At 38.4% G+C, this 14,547-nt stretch overlaps 1 protein-coding gene across 4 annotated transcripts in view; it reads left to right on the top strand.

The window, feature by feature from the left end:
- Window positions 1-14,547, top strand: part of VPS13D (vacuolar protein sorting 13 homolog D) — a 103,337-nt gene that overhangs the window by 14,115 nt on the left and 74,675 nt on the right. For 2 of the 4 annotated variants that reach the window (XM_063354063.1, XM_063354061.1), the window contains exons 17-28: window positions 793-923; window positions 1,748-1,880; window positions 2,280-4,499; window positions 4,876-5,027; window positions 5,275-6,309; window positions 7,187-7,277; window positions 7,830-7,956; window positions 8,829-9,009; window positions 9,956-10,138; window positions 12,759-12,978; window positions 13,467-13,677; window positions 13,781-13,952. In XM_063354063.1, coding sequence (XP_063210133.1) covers window positions 793-923; window positions 1,748-1,880; window positions 2,280-4,499; window positions 4,876-5,027; window positions 5,275-6,309; window positions 7,187-7,277; window positions 7,830-7,956; window positions 8,829-9,009; window positions 9,956-10,138; window positions 12,759-12,978; window positions 13,467-13,677; window positions 13,781-13,952 — 4,856 coding nt within the window. Of the gene's footprint in view, window positions 1-792; window positions 924-1,747; window positions 1,881-2,279; window positions 4,500-4,875; window positions 5,028-5,274; window positions 6,310-7,186; window positions 7,278-7,829; window positions 7,957-8,828; window positions 9,010-9,955; window positions 10,139-12,755; window positions 12,979-13,466; window positions 13,678-13,780; window positions 13,953-14,547 lie in introns of all 4 variants that reach the window. The other 2 variants (XM_063354062.1, XM_063354060.1) reach the window with 1 other exon arrangement.

Here is a 14,547-nt window from a genome sequence, read left to right as displayed (position 1 = left end):
GTCCATCCAACCCGACCTTGAACGTTTCCAGGGATGGGGCGTCTGCCACCTCTCTGGGCAAGCTGGGCCAGTGTTTCACCACCCTCAGTGTAAAAATTGTCTTCCTTATATCTAGTCTAAATCTGTCCTCTTTTGATTTAAAAGCATTACCCTTTGTCTATTGCAACAGGCCCTGCTAAAAGGTTTATCCCCATCTTTCCTGGAGCCCCTTTAGGGAGCAGAAGGGGCTTTAGGGAGTGGAAGGGGCTCTAAGGTCTCCCCGGAGCCTTCTCTTCTCCAGGCTGAACCGCCCGAACTCCCTCAGCCTGTCCTCGCAGCAGGGGGGCTCCAGCCCTTGGACCATCTCTGTGGCCTCCTCTGGCCCCACTCCAACATGTTGGAGTGCCTGCTGATGGCAGGGGGGTTGGACTAGATGACCTTTAAAGGTCCTTTCCAACCCAAACTATTCTATGATTCTATAGATGACTTTTTTTTTTTTTCATTCTTTGTTTATAATTAGATTTGCTTGGGCAGACTCATGAAACTTCTACTTTAAAATTGCAAGTTGCTGTAATACCACATGGGGGACTTTCATGCTGCCTTAATTAAAATGCATAAATAAGGAGGCCTGTTTCTGTTACGTCTCCTTGAAATTGATAGAGAACAACAGGTTTTTTGAGAGGACAGTTAAAAGCAGAATATTTTACTGCTAAAATTTAGAGTAGATCTTTTCTTCTCTCTTTTTTTTCTTTTTCCTGATTTAGTAACATATGAACAAAATTATACCTAATCTGTTTTGTATCTGTCGTGCAGGTTTTGGGTATCAATCTGAGTTAGAGGCAAGAGTGGCTGAGGCTGCCAGAAGACAGTACAACAAGCTGAAAATGCAGACAAAAGCTGAAATCAGGCAAACTATTGATCGTTTACTAGTAGGAGACTTCATTGTAAGTTTTTGCCCCCAAAATGCTTATGTAGGCTTTTTTGCCATATGTTTTAGGACTTGAAGCTCTAAAGAGTGAGGGTTTTTTGTTCATTTGTATGGTGTTCTTTTTAAGAAAGTGGAGAGTTTTACATGTGTTACTGTAGTATTCCTTTTGCTGTCAAACGATCTGTTTTTGTGGTGCAGACCTGCTGAGAATAATGTCAGAATAGTATTTTTCTATTCTTGACCCCATTACTGAGATGACTTCGTGCCAGTTTATTGGCTCCAGTGTGCATTGGAGCTCTGTTGTGTCAAACTTCCTAAATTTGTGTGTAACATATTTAAAGATTATATTTAAATTAAAAAATTATTCCACCTTTATTTGTTTTTTCTTATTCTTCAATTTTCAAGTAACATTAGTATATGTATCGGCATCATTAATCCCTAATGTGGAGTTAGCTATATTGATGCAAGATAGTTGTTTTATATCATTTTCAGTAAAATGAAAAAATATTTGTTCTAAAAAAGTAATAGTTTGATGTTTGATGAAACAGTCTAGTGCGTGCTGTATTTATGGATAGCCTTGACAAGGATTTATCTGATCCAGTGCCATGTAAAAGGTAGATGCCTTCTCTCGGCTTGGAGATGGGGAGGCCCTCTGGAGAGGGCTAGCGTAGCACGGGGCGTTTCACCTGCTGAAAATGTCTCTTCGTAATGGGAGTCTGTGGTTTAAAAAGCTGCCAAACTTTAGTATGCCTGAAGATGAGCGCTTCAGATGAAAAAGCAGCTAACTAGATTGATTTGTTTGACATGGCTTTTTATTATATCTTTTTTCTTATCGTATAGGAAAACAGCAAAAGCTGGACAGTGTGCCTTGATATTTCTGCCCCTCAGGTGATCTTTCCTGATGATTTCAAATTTGTGGATCCAGTGTTAGTTGTTGTAGATTTGGGAAGAATATTACTTACCAATTCTCAAGGTATGATCTAGAATTATTGCAGCTTTCCTTTTCTTTCCACCTTCTCCAGAAACCCTTTTGTCTGTGTAGAAAGTAGAGATGTGTTAAGAGTATTTCCCCTGTATATGCATAGAGTTTCACATAACAATTCTGCTATTATCAATAATTTTTTAATTAAGATTGATGTACAGTTTTAAAAATAACAGGGGAGGAGGGATGCAGTTTTTTTGATTTTGTTGGGGGTTTTGTGTTCTTTTAGGATTAACGTTTAAATTAAAGACTCCCATGGGATATCTTGTGTCAGGCGCTTTGCCATAGATATGATTTTGGATATGATCAGGTAATGATGGGAAATGTCCAAGGAGGGGGAAGAATACTGTTGTTTATTTGGTTTGTTTACTGTTAATTTTTAATCCACAGAGGAATCTAAAAGGAGTGCAGATACTTGTTCTTCAGAAGTCAATGAATTGAGTGATGAGGAATATAAAACGCCACTTGCAACTCCTCCCAATACTCCACCACCGGAATCTAACACTAATAGTGGCATCAAAATGTCTGAATTTACTGGAGTAGAAATAAGTGAAGAGCAGCTACAAGCACACTTAATGAGTAAAAAAATGTATGAGAGATACACGCTTTCATTTATGGACCTTCAGATCATGGTGGGCCGAGTGAAAGACAACTGGAAACATGTCCAAGATAGTGATGTGGGTCCAACTCACGTGGTAGAAAAATTCAACGTTCACCTGCAGTTGGAGCGCAGATTGATATACACGTCTGACCCAAAATACCCAGGAGCTGTCTTGTCTGGCACTCTGCCAGACTTGAAAATTCATATCAACGAAGACAAAATATTGGCTCTGAAGAACTGTTGTACGCAGCTAAGTACATCTGAAACTAAGTCTTCTGATGCCCTACATTTAGGGAAAGACAAGATTTTTGCAGAGGTAGACCAGCTTGGCAGTTTGCATGATTCTGTAATGAATCTAACACAGAGTGTTGTAATGCTGGAGCAACATACCAGGGAAGTTCTTGTTGAATCTCAGCTGCTTTTGGCTGAATTCAAAGTAAACTGTATGCAGTTGGGTGTTGAAAGTAATGGACGATATATCTCTGTACTCAAGGTTTTTGGCACCAATGCCCATTTTGTGAAAAGGCCGTATGATGCGGAAGTGTCCCTGACTGTTCATGGCCTGTTACTGGTTGATACTATGCAAACATACGGAACAGATTTTGATCTTTTGATGGCTTCTCATAAGAATCTGAGTTTTGATGTGCCAACAGGAAGTCTTCGAGACAGTAGGGCTCAGTCTCCAGTTTACGGACCAAATGATGCACGTGCCATTGATGTAGCTAGTTTGTCAGAGAGATGCAGTACAGCCTCAAATATTTCATCTGCTAACAATGGAAAAGATCAGGAGTCCCTGATAAAATTAGAGTATCAGTTTGTGAGTGCCGAATGCCCATCAATGAATTTGGATAGCAGTCTGCAGGTGATCTCTGTACAGGTGAACAACCTGGATATCATCCTTAATCCAGAGACTATTGTTGAATTGATTGGGTTTCTGCAGAAATCTTTCCCGAAGGAGAAAGAAGATTCTAGTCCTCAGCCTTTAATAACTGATTTGGAAAGAGACTGGAGGGAACAGGAAACCTTCCAGTCTACTTACGTACAGAATACCGAGGTAGCAGTTGATATCCACTGGTTAAATATACTCCTCCTCAGGACAGTTGGCATGACCAATGGAGAAAAATATGGCAGAAAAATTGCAACAGCCAGTATTGGTGGCACCAAAGTCAATGTCTCCATGTGTAGTAAATTTGATGTAAATGGCTCTCTTGGATGCCTTCACCTTATGGACCTAACACAAGATAGTGTTAAGAACCAGTATGTTGTCAGCATAGGGAATACAGGAAGGTATGAAGACCTCATTGGTGATGTAGATTACTTTGAGTCTTTATTCTTTAGGCTTGATGATGGAAATAGCCTTCCAGATGCTTTAAGTTTCACTTTTACAGAGAGGTCAAAAGAGGAATGTTCTCTCAACCTCAAAATGGCCTCCTTACACTACAACCACTCAGCTAAATTTTTGAAAGAACTGACTTTGTCAATGGATGAATTGGAAGAGAATTTCCGCAGCATGTTGAAAAGTGCAGCTTCAAAAGTTACTACAGTCTTGGCCACTAAAACTGCTGAATACAGTGAAATGGTTTCTTTGTTTGATACAGCACCACGAACAAGAGATGTTGCCAACTTAGAAGATAATGAAGGCTATGCATTAGGGTCACAGTCTCTCAAAACTGATACTATTAAGCTTATATTAAATGTAAACATTGAATCACCAATTGTCTCAATACCTCGAAAGCCTGGTAGCTCTGAACTGCTTGTAGGTCATCTAGGACAAATATCTATTCAGAATTTTGTACCAGGAGAAGATGAATCTACAAGCGATAGACTGCAAGTTGAAATTAAAGATATTAAAATGTATTCTTTAAATAGCAGTCAATTTACGAGCAAGAAGGAGCCTGCAAGTGAAATATCTCGTGGGCTGCATTCTTCGGGTCCTGCCAGTATTAATAGCCAGGAAGAACCCCTGTTTACTCGTCATGACTTCTTTGAATCATTACATAAAGGCCATGGTATGTTAATCGGAGGGTTCTTAATTATTTTAATATGAGTAGTAGATGGTACTAAAAATGTGTATTAACCATAGGTCTGATTGTATATACTGTCTCGCCTGTCCTTCTGAAGTACACTGCTCAGTTTTAATTGCAATGGACAAGTTATATTATTTACATTCATTTTAGTCCCCTAAGCAAAACCTCAATAGTGCCTTTCATGCAGAAATTTTAACAAAACATAGCCATATCTACTTATTTTAGCGTTGCTAAGAGATTCTGAGCAAGTTAAATAGCTACTATGTTATCTCTGCTGTACAGTCTTTATATATCTGTTATATTTTATATATCGGTTCACTTGTAATAATGTTGTTTTAATTTCATTTTCCCTTAACAGCTTTCCACATTCTGAACAACACAACCATCCAGTTCAAACTGGAAAAGATACCATTGGAGAGAGATTTGGATTTAACTTTTCCTCCGAGTAATGAAGACTTTGGAATATCAAGCATTATGAAGATTGAAGGGAAATTTGTGAACCCTCTTCAGGTATAGCAGTGTGGATTTTCCACTATCAATATAAAAGTACTTCCCTGCAGAGAAGATAAGTACAGAAGAATTGCTTTGCATCAGCTTGGCGTAGGACCTCGTTCTGGACTATTTTTTTACATGTGGACAAACTTAAAATTTGTCTGGTTTGAAATTATTTCCACTTGTGAGTTTTAAAATACACGTACTGATTTTATTAAGATAGGGAGCTCTAACGTGGTGATTGTTTCTTTTTTCTACATTGTAGGTGGTGTTAGCAAAACATGTGTATGAACAAGTCCTTCAGACTCTGGATAATTTAATTTACAGTGAAGACTTGAACAAGTTTCCAAGCACTTCTGTATCTTCAACTGGTCAGAGTTCTCCTTCAGCATCACTTCATAGTACAGGCACAGAATTCTCAAGTGAACGGAAGGAAAATGGCTTATTCAGCCATTCTAGTTTTAATTCTGTTCCAAACAAGTCGTTAGCTGTCAGGGAAACAAAATCTTTTACTCAGATTCAAGCAAACTTTCATATCTCAGAGCTCCAGGTTCAGTTAAGTGGTGATCTTACCCTTGGTGCACAAGGCCTTGTCAGCCTTAAGTTTCAGGATTTTGATGTTGAGTTTGCTAAAGATCATCCTCAGACTTTGTCTATTCAGATTGCCTTGCGGTCTCTGCTAATGGAAGATCTTCTGGAAAAAAACCCAGACTCTATGTATAAGAATCTCATGGTGTCCCGTGGAGCACCCAAGCCATCCAGTTTAGCACATAAGGAATATCTTTCACAGTCTTGTCCCTCCGTATCCAATGTAGAATATCCAGATATGCCACGTTCCCTGCCTTCCCATATGGAAGAAGCACCTAATGTCTTTCAGCTATACCAAAGACCAGTTTGTGCCTCTCGTAAGAAGCAAAAAGAAGATGCTGATTCTGAGTATCCTCTGACTCCACCTCCTTCTCCAACAGCAGACAGATCCAAGTTGCCCTGTGGAAAAAGTAACTTTGATGATTCATTAGTTCATATCAATATATTTCTAGTGGATAGGAAACATCCTGAATTTTCTTCTCACTATAACAAAATTAACCGTAGTGTAGATGTTGATTTTAATTGTCTAGATGTCTTAATAACTTTGCAAACTTGGGTAGTGATACTGGATTTCTTTGGGATTGGATCCACTGCTGATAACCATGCTATGAAGCTGCAACCTGAAGATACTCAGCAGACAATCAAATCAGAAATAAGTACCTTGTCAGCTTCTCCAGCCCAAGAGCCTGTAAACACTAAGCTGGATCTGAAGGTATACTTGAGATGCAAAATAGTAATTGGATTGTCTGTCATAAAACGTCTGGTTTATAGAAACTTAAGGTGACATTTAAATCAAATGTTCTATATTCTAGTGAGGTGTGTGCATAAATTGAGAAACTGTAGATTTAAAGAGTGTGTAGATGTAGTTCAAAAGTGCAGAGCTGCCCTGCTTTGTGACCCTCCTTAGACACGGGTGTGCCACTTGAAGGGAGGCTGAACTAGAATGCTCCATGTTCATCCAGTGGAGCTCTCACGGGTAGAATTTGACACCCAGCCCCCGCCCCATGCCCCATCCAGTCTGTTCTGTGCCCAAAAGTGTAAGTCTGGTGGGCAGTGACTGTTGCTTCCCTGGGGTGATGCAGGGGACAGACTAAATGTCTGTTACCTCTTAAAATGATAAGATTGCTTCAATATTAAAGACCTGGCATACTGAAATGGGCACTTTTCTGTTCTAGGTACTATGGAGTTTATTTTTTTTAAAAAAGTATATACTTTTATAAATATATATACACATCCATGTCTATACATATATATGTATAAACATGTATTTTTAAAAAAATAATTATGTGTATATATATAGTCTTTGTCCAGAGGTCCTGCAGCCTAAAAATGACAAGTCTTGAAAGGAAAAGGATGAAGACAGCAGTGCCAGGATTTGTTATCACATGATAATTCTAAATTGCTTGGGAGACCCATTAATGTGCAAACAAGGAAGTAAAAAGGTTGCTTTCGTCCAGTGTCTCCCAAGCAGATAAGTCTTGTTTGCCGTTTATGTGTCACAGTGCAACTGTCTTGAAAAAAACTAACAAGAAGTTCCAGCTACGAAGTCGTATTGTTTAATACCAACCTGTTCCTTTTTGTTTGACCAGGTCCATTCTCTATCGTTAGTACTGAATAAGACGACCAGTGAGCTTGCGAAAGCCAGTGTGTCAAAACTTGCAGCTCACATGGAAGTGATTGGTGAGTAGGCGGCAGGGCTAAGGATGGGTGCAGTTTAAAACAAAAGGAGGCGTGCACTGGAGTTGTGATTTGAAATGCTTTTGTTTTGGTGCTCCTTGGGTGGTTTGTGTGTTTGTTTCCTGAGGAAGGTGCACGTTCTGTTCCCACTGCTTCTTCCTCTGCTCTTTCAGGCTTGATTTTAAATCCTCGCATCCCTCCCAGTTGTCAAACCCTTTATCGTTTTTCTTGAGATTGGCTAGGATTTTAATACTTCACTTTCACGGAGCATAACAATAGTGTATATTACAGTTTTAGAGATAAAAAGTTCTATCTAAGTTTTCACAAATCAAAGTGCTGTGATCACATTATGTACGTAAAGCATACAGTTATGTTTAGGTTAATAAAATCTTCGTAGCAGAAAGAGGAGATTTTCTTTGAATGTGAGGTTTGATGTTTGATTGAATGTTACTTATTTAGTTACTTGTAACAGGTTTATCCCACTAACAGAAACTTTTGGGGTTTAGCAACTTATCTGTGTTTGAGGATCCTAATTGTCTGTCTTTTGTTTTGCAGAGGGAGATTTAGCCCTGCAAGGAAGTATTGGAAGTATGTCCTTAAGCGATCTTACAGCTCATGGAGAATTTTACAGAGAACGTTTCACTACAAGTGGTGAAGAGGCACTTATTTTCCAAGTCTATAAGTATGAATTTAAACTTCTTGTTACTTGATATTAACACCATTAGCACCCCACCCCCAAACAAACCAAACCAAACAACTGTCAGGTCGGCGTGATTCTGCTTTGGACGCTTGTGACTTAAACGAGACTTCGAACCTTTTCAATCATAAATTTAGGATTTTTGCTTTTCTTCGTGCTGCAATGTACATGGCTTATCAGGAAAAATAGTTTTTTATTTCCCTCTAAAGCTGTTATTGAAAGTATTTAGGTGATGATTTGTTCCTAGATAAAATAGTATTTGTTTTTTAAAAGTAGGAAGAGGTTTTCAACTGAGTAAATAGATCTTCCGTTGCTCCTTAATTTTGGAATTAAGGGTTTGCTTTTGTCATAGTGTACTCGAAGTTATTCAGCTTTGTGCAAAGCGGTACGTCTTATCCTGTGATGTTTCATGGTTTTCCGCCCCTTCCTCCACCCACTAGGATTAATCAGATTAGAAATCACCCAAGCAATGCTATGGAACTAATTTCAAATGTAACAGCACACTCATTCTGGGTTGAATCTACATATTATCCTGCAGTAGAGTCCTTATAAGCTACCGTTCAGATGTATAACATCACCAAAGATGTATCTGTTAGATGTAGAGCTTAGAGGTACATCCTGAATGTAGAATTTTCCTGTTTGCTTAATTAAAACTCAGTAGCACTTAAATATGTGTAATTTAGCAATAATTAATAGAAAACCATTTTTTCACATCTATAATTGAAATAATTTTAATTTCTGTACTGTGAACATCAGTTAAATCCTCTATATTGTTATTTTCAACGCAAAAAAATGAATAGCCCTATTTGTCAAACGTAGCTAAGATAGCTAAATTTTCTTTTCAACTTTTATCATAGATATGGGAGGGCAGATCCGTTGCTGCAGAGGGAGTGTGATATTCGTGTCACTCTACGAATGGCATCTGTTCAGTATGTGCATACTCAGCGTTTCCAGGCAGAGGTGGTGTCTTTCATCCAACATTTTACTCAACTTCAAGATGTCTTGGGGCGGCAGAGAGCAGCGATTGAAGGACAAACAGTATGTCTGGGTTTTTTCTGTTCTTTCCTAGCCTTCTTTTGGAAGTTGAAGTGAAGTATAAAATTTATGGTAGTGCATCAACTCAGTGAGTTGAAATGATGGGAGGTTTTAGAGTTCTGATGTTAGTGGAGATGGCTCATACTCATCTTGTAGTTAAAAGACCTTATTTAGGACCATCCTTCTGCTATTTGAGAGTGCAGAATACCAAATTTGCACATTACTTGACACTTTGGCACCCGGATCCTGCCATATGCAGGTGTTTTCCTGTCTTTGTGATGCTGGACAAACAGGGCTCAAGATTTTGTCTTGCCTCTTTCTCCACTGTTTGCCAGGTAGTTACAATACCTGAATAAGGACAAAACCAAGTGAGAAGTCCTTCTGTTCTACTCAGGTGTATGTCCTTGATTAAGTATGATGGCTGGTAGACAGAGAAAATCAGATGCTGAGCTTCAGTTATAGCCTATTTTGTACAAAACCTACTGCGAGAGGGTTTAATATAGTTAATAGTCTTGTTTAAAAAGTCGCTTCTCATAATGGGAAGAAAGACAGTTTATACTTGCATATATTAAAATACTTCATTGTGCATCAGTTAGGACGCTTGAATCTGATTTTGAAACGTGTTCTAAATTATGGGTTTTTTACCATGAGGAATTTTTCTTAAGTAATCTTTTCTTTAAGTCGTAGTGTCTGTTATGCCTCTTAGTTCAGTGGGGACTCCTGATTGCTGCGCCTGTTTCACAGGTGTGTGCTCTTTGCATCATTGTCCGTTTTAACTAGCCTTTATTCTCTGCCTAAAACAAGAGCTCTTCTCTTTTTTTTTGTATAAAATTTTATCATGTCTTAATTTTGTAGATCAAGGAATAGTGTTCCTGAATTCAGTACTAATCAGTGTGAAATAATCACCCCACCCCTGCATTTTTTTTTAATGAATTTTTGCTCTTCTCAGGTACGAGATAAAGCACAGCGAGCCTCCCGAGTTCTTCTTGATATTGAGGCTGGTGCTCCTGTTCTGCTCATACCTGAAAGCTCAAAGTCTAACAGCCTTATTGTAGCTAATCTTGGAAAACTGAAAGTCAAGAACAGATTTCTGTTTGCGGGTATGCCGGGTACTTTTTCATTAAAGAACAAGGTAAGAAAATTACTTCTTAATTTAGCAGCTTGTGGTTTTTCTAGTTCTTGTGCATTTTATTTCTGTATCAAAATGGTAAATGATTCTTAGATTTTACTTTATATTTACACTTTGTACTACTGGTAGGGAAACAGTCCCTGGCAGTGTACTGGGCACTCCTGGGTCTGGTCCAATCTGCCGCTGATTGTGCCCAGCTGTGCCCTCCTGCGCCTGCACCTGGGCTTGCGTTCTGGACCTTCAGGGCAGAGCTGGGGGAGACAGTTCTGGGGAACTCGCTAGAACTGGCCTTGTTAGGAAGCAGGATCCAGGGGGATGTACACCTGGATGTGGGAGCATAATGAGCTTTCAGCTAACCCTGTTTGGTGGCTGCTTCAACTCTTCGCCAAACAAAATTTCAACAGCGTGAGTAGCAGAAAATAGAGATCTGTATTGGCTGAGAGTTGCTGGAACACACTGAATTGGTTTTAATTCCTTTTTTTTCTGCTCTTAATGAAACTGAGCAGTAGTTTAAACTGAGCGTGTAGTTGCTTTTATTAGGTGAAACCTAATGAAAGGTTTCCAGCGAATGCTTGAGCCTGAGGCTAGGTACAGGGCAGGGAGTAGTTGGTGTTGCTGTTGAGAGATGCGGCCACAAAATTTGAGGTAAGGAAGATCTATCTTGGATGGCTTCTATATCTAACCTGTGGAACAAAATAGGTAGTTGTTCTGGGAACCTCCTAATCCCATTTTAAAGGGGGGCAGAAAGTAGGTGGACTGAATTGCTACAGCAGTTTTGTGGTGTGTCTTCTACCTCCATCTGCTTTGTATCTACCAATGTCTTTACTGTAAGGAAATATTGGTCTGTAATATTGAGTGGTCCTGTGTAATCTAGTGTGCTGATTTATTTAAAGGTTTGTAAGTGGCAGATTCCGAAATTAATGTTAGAAGTTAAAGGATGTGTGCATAGTAATTGTATTTCAACTTAAAAATACTGTGTTATGCAGCACTGAAGGAATTTGGGGGTTTGAAATGGGATTGGGTGGGGGTTTCGGGTTTTTGTTTGGTGTTTTTTTTTTATTTTTTATCTGTCCTATGTTTATTTTTGAGGATCTGATTTTACAAGGCAATGCATACAAGGATCCAGTTTTATTTGAGGTATTTCATGTCTTTATAGTAATATTCAGGTGCTCCTCATTCATTTAAAAAAAAGGAAATTTTCTTGTGGAATTTAGCACTTTAGAAGTTCCTTTATACATTAAAAATTACGTTTCTGTTCTAAAGACTTTGCTGAATTCTGTAAGAACTGGATTTAAATTTGTTGTGGTGTGCTCTTTATGCATGTCTGACGAGCTGTTAATTTGTATTTCTTGCATAAATTCATAGATTTATAGATGATGTGATGATTTTTCTTTGCATGTACTTTTCAGTCTTTACAGTATAAATTTAAATGCTAATGTCTTCAAATTTTTGATCTTAAAATCCTTGATCATGGCTGCAATTAATTTTTCCAATGAATAGTATTTAAAAACCAGATAAGGCAACTAAGATTAATAATTAAAAGCAGAAAGGAAAATTTATGAGTAAGGATTGTACGGTGACATCAGGAGCCGGATACAGAAAGGTGGGAAATGACAGTAACAAAGCTGCAGTCGTGGGTCAAGTGAGCGATCCCAGAGGAAGGGGAAGTGGGTCGCTAGAGCCAGACGAGCGTTACCTGCTAGGGCATGTGGAGCTCAGTAAAACTGAAACATGAGGTTAATAAATTTAAATCAGAATGGACTAAATGAACCCTGAAATTGGCTTCAGAGTATAAAGGTGCCTTGTAAACCTGTTCCGCTAGATACATTTTTGGGAGAATTAGTTCCTAATGTTGATGTGACTGTTTTAGTAGCGAGCTATACCTTTTGCAGGTTTTTGATGGTAGACAGCATCATGAAGGTGGAAAAGCTTGTAAGATTTCCACTGGATGCGTGGTGATAAGGAAATGTCTAAATGTTATACACCAATATAAACGAGCTTTTCTTTTTTCACCTGTGGGGATTTTAACAATGAGGGTAGGGATTGATTCTATCTTGAGCTTAGCTGCTGCAGAAAAATTTTAGGGCACGTTTTTGTATGATGTCTGAAGTATTTAAAGTGCATAAAATGATAACTTCATGTATATAGTGTTTGTTCACATATTCTGATAAAATATTAAGTTGCCGACATGATCTTGCAGAAATCATGGCGTATGTTTTCATCATCTGAAGGCGTTCTGAAAAGCAGCTTTAAATATTTAACAAGAAATGCTTGATATCTTGACAGTCTTGCCCCCTCTTTTGTATTAATTTCATTTACATGGGGTTTTTTTTCTTTGTTTTGTGCAAACCCCACTGGTTTTGAATTAATTTCTCATTGAAAAGATTTCACAGCTTTTTTGAAAACAGTGAAATAAACGTTTTATAAAAGGAAATGTTTTAATCTGCTGTTAAGGTTATAGGAAAAAAGTTTGGTCATCTTTCTACAGTAAAAGATAGTGGCATTCAGATAAAATATTTAGGTTTTTGACAGGAATTTTTTGCAACTTTAACTGTGGTGAATCAGTTACTTAGAATTTAAATTACAAATCTATTGTTAATTACACAATTACTTTCATTAGCAGGATTCAGTTCAATTTTCATCTCCTGTGGGAACCCCAAAACATAACATGAAGAAAACAACAAGTGCTGAAGAATCAAAAGTAGCGATGGAAGGGTTGTTCATGAAGAAATCATCAGGAACAAACATTTCTCGACTGAAGAGCGAGCCTGTGCTGAATGCGTTGAGTAAGCCACAAGGGCAACAGTCAAAGCTCCCTGTCGTACCAAACCCTGACAGCCCAGGTATGTGACAAATAACAGAAACCCCACAGAGCTGCTCTTTTTCCTTCTAAAATAATGGAGTGCAGTTTTTCTAGTATTTTGTGTGATACTGAAAAAGTAAGGCGCTGGGTCTAATGATTGTAGGTTTAAAAAGAAAGGACTTCTTAGTTTCAGGGTTGATTTTTGCAGCTTAAAAGATTGGGGAATTGTAGTTCAGGTTCTGGGCGAACAGTCCTGCAATTTGGGCATGTTTTGAGATACATATTCAAACATAAAAGGAATCTATTTGGACTCTTAATTAAGAGTTTATGTTTACCTGTGAATGAGCTTGGTATCTGGTAGTTACAGATATTGATGAGTGTCAATAAAAAAATTTACAAACAAACAAGCAAACAAAACCACAATAACTTCCAGGACAAAATAAATTTCTTTTTAAAGTAAGTTGCATTAGTTCTGTACAGATTCTTTTTTTTTTCTTTCTTAATATATTATTTCCTGTGCGTTTGCAGAGGATCACATCTGCCTCTTAGACTGCATTGTGGTTGATCTGCAGGACATGGACATATTTGCTGCGGAAAGGTACCAGAGAGAGTATTCAAAGGCTGTGGAAGATACAAGTGCGGATTTGAGCTTTCCGTCCTACTTTGTGAGGCAGACAGGAGGAAGCCTATTAACAGAACCTTTCAGACTGAAGTTACAAGTAGAGAGAAACTTAGACAAGTGAGTTTAAACCAGTGGCTTAGATGCCCTTTATTATATCTTAAAAATATTGCCTGCTGTGTTGCAGCACCTTGCAATACTGAGGTTTTTTCCTTTGTTGCAGAGAGCTGAGTCATGCAGTTGCAGACATATCGATACATGGCAACCTGTCATCAGTCCATTGCTCTCTGGACTTGAATAAGTACAAACTGATCCGTGGACTGCTGGAGAACAACCTTGGGGAGCCGATAGAAGAGTTCATGCGGCCTTACGATTTGCAGGATCCAAGAATCCATGTAAGAGGAGCTGTATGTCTTGAAATGTCTGGGGGTTTAGCTGGTTAGGCTAAATATCTGTTATTTTCTTGTAGTTTACTAGGTGAACTGGTAGATTTAAAAAACAAAAAAGAAAATTTAGGTAGACAAACAACAAGGGGACTGTTTTGTCTGGAGGCACACCTGTGAATTCAGGTTTGTCTCAGCAATACCATTGCCTTCCAGGTGTATCTTACTTCTATGGTTGCTTCATGTTTCTATGTTTGTTAGTTCAGTTTACTTCTGCTTAAATATATCGGTGGGAAAAAAAGTTAACAAAGCTATGAAAACTGTACCTTTTTTTCTGAGGCATTTAAGCCGATCTGCTATTGCAGTATATTATCGGTACATTAGAAAGATGAAGATTTTTCCATTTGCATGGAGCTTTTTGGAGGGACTTGAAGGTTATCTTGTAGTCATGTGCAGGGTGATGATTCCTTTCCCTTGGTGTCTAGGACATTCCTAAAGACTTATGAGATTGTGGAATGTGTTTTTAACTTTGGGTTAAAAGCCCTCTTTTTCTCCTATAAATCTGAAAGAAGAATTTCAGTATTAAAAGCTTTACAGCAGAACTGAG

This window comes from Chroicocephalus ridibundus, chromosome 16, assembly GCF_963924245.1.
Source record: "Chroicocephalus ridibundus chromosome 16, bChrRid1.1, whole genome shotgun sequence".
Classification (NCBI taxonomy): domain Eukaryota; kingdom Metazoa; phylum Chordata; class Aves; order Charadriiformes; family Laridae; genus Chroicocephalus; species Chroicocephalus ridibundus.
Note: the sequence above shows the minus strand (reverse complement) of the source record. Positions and strands in the feature narration are given on the sequence as shown.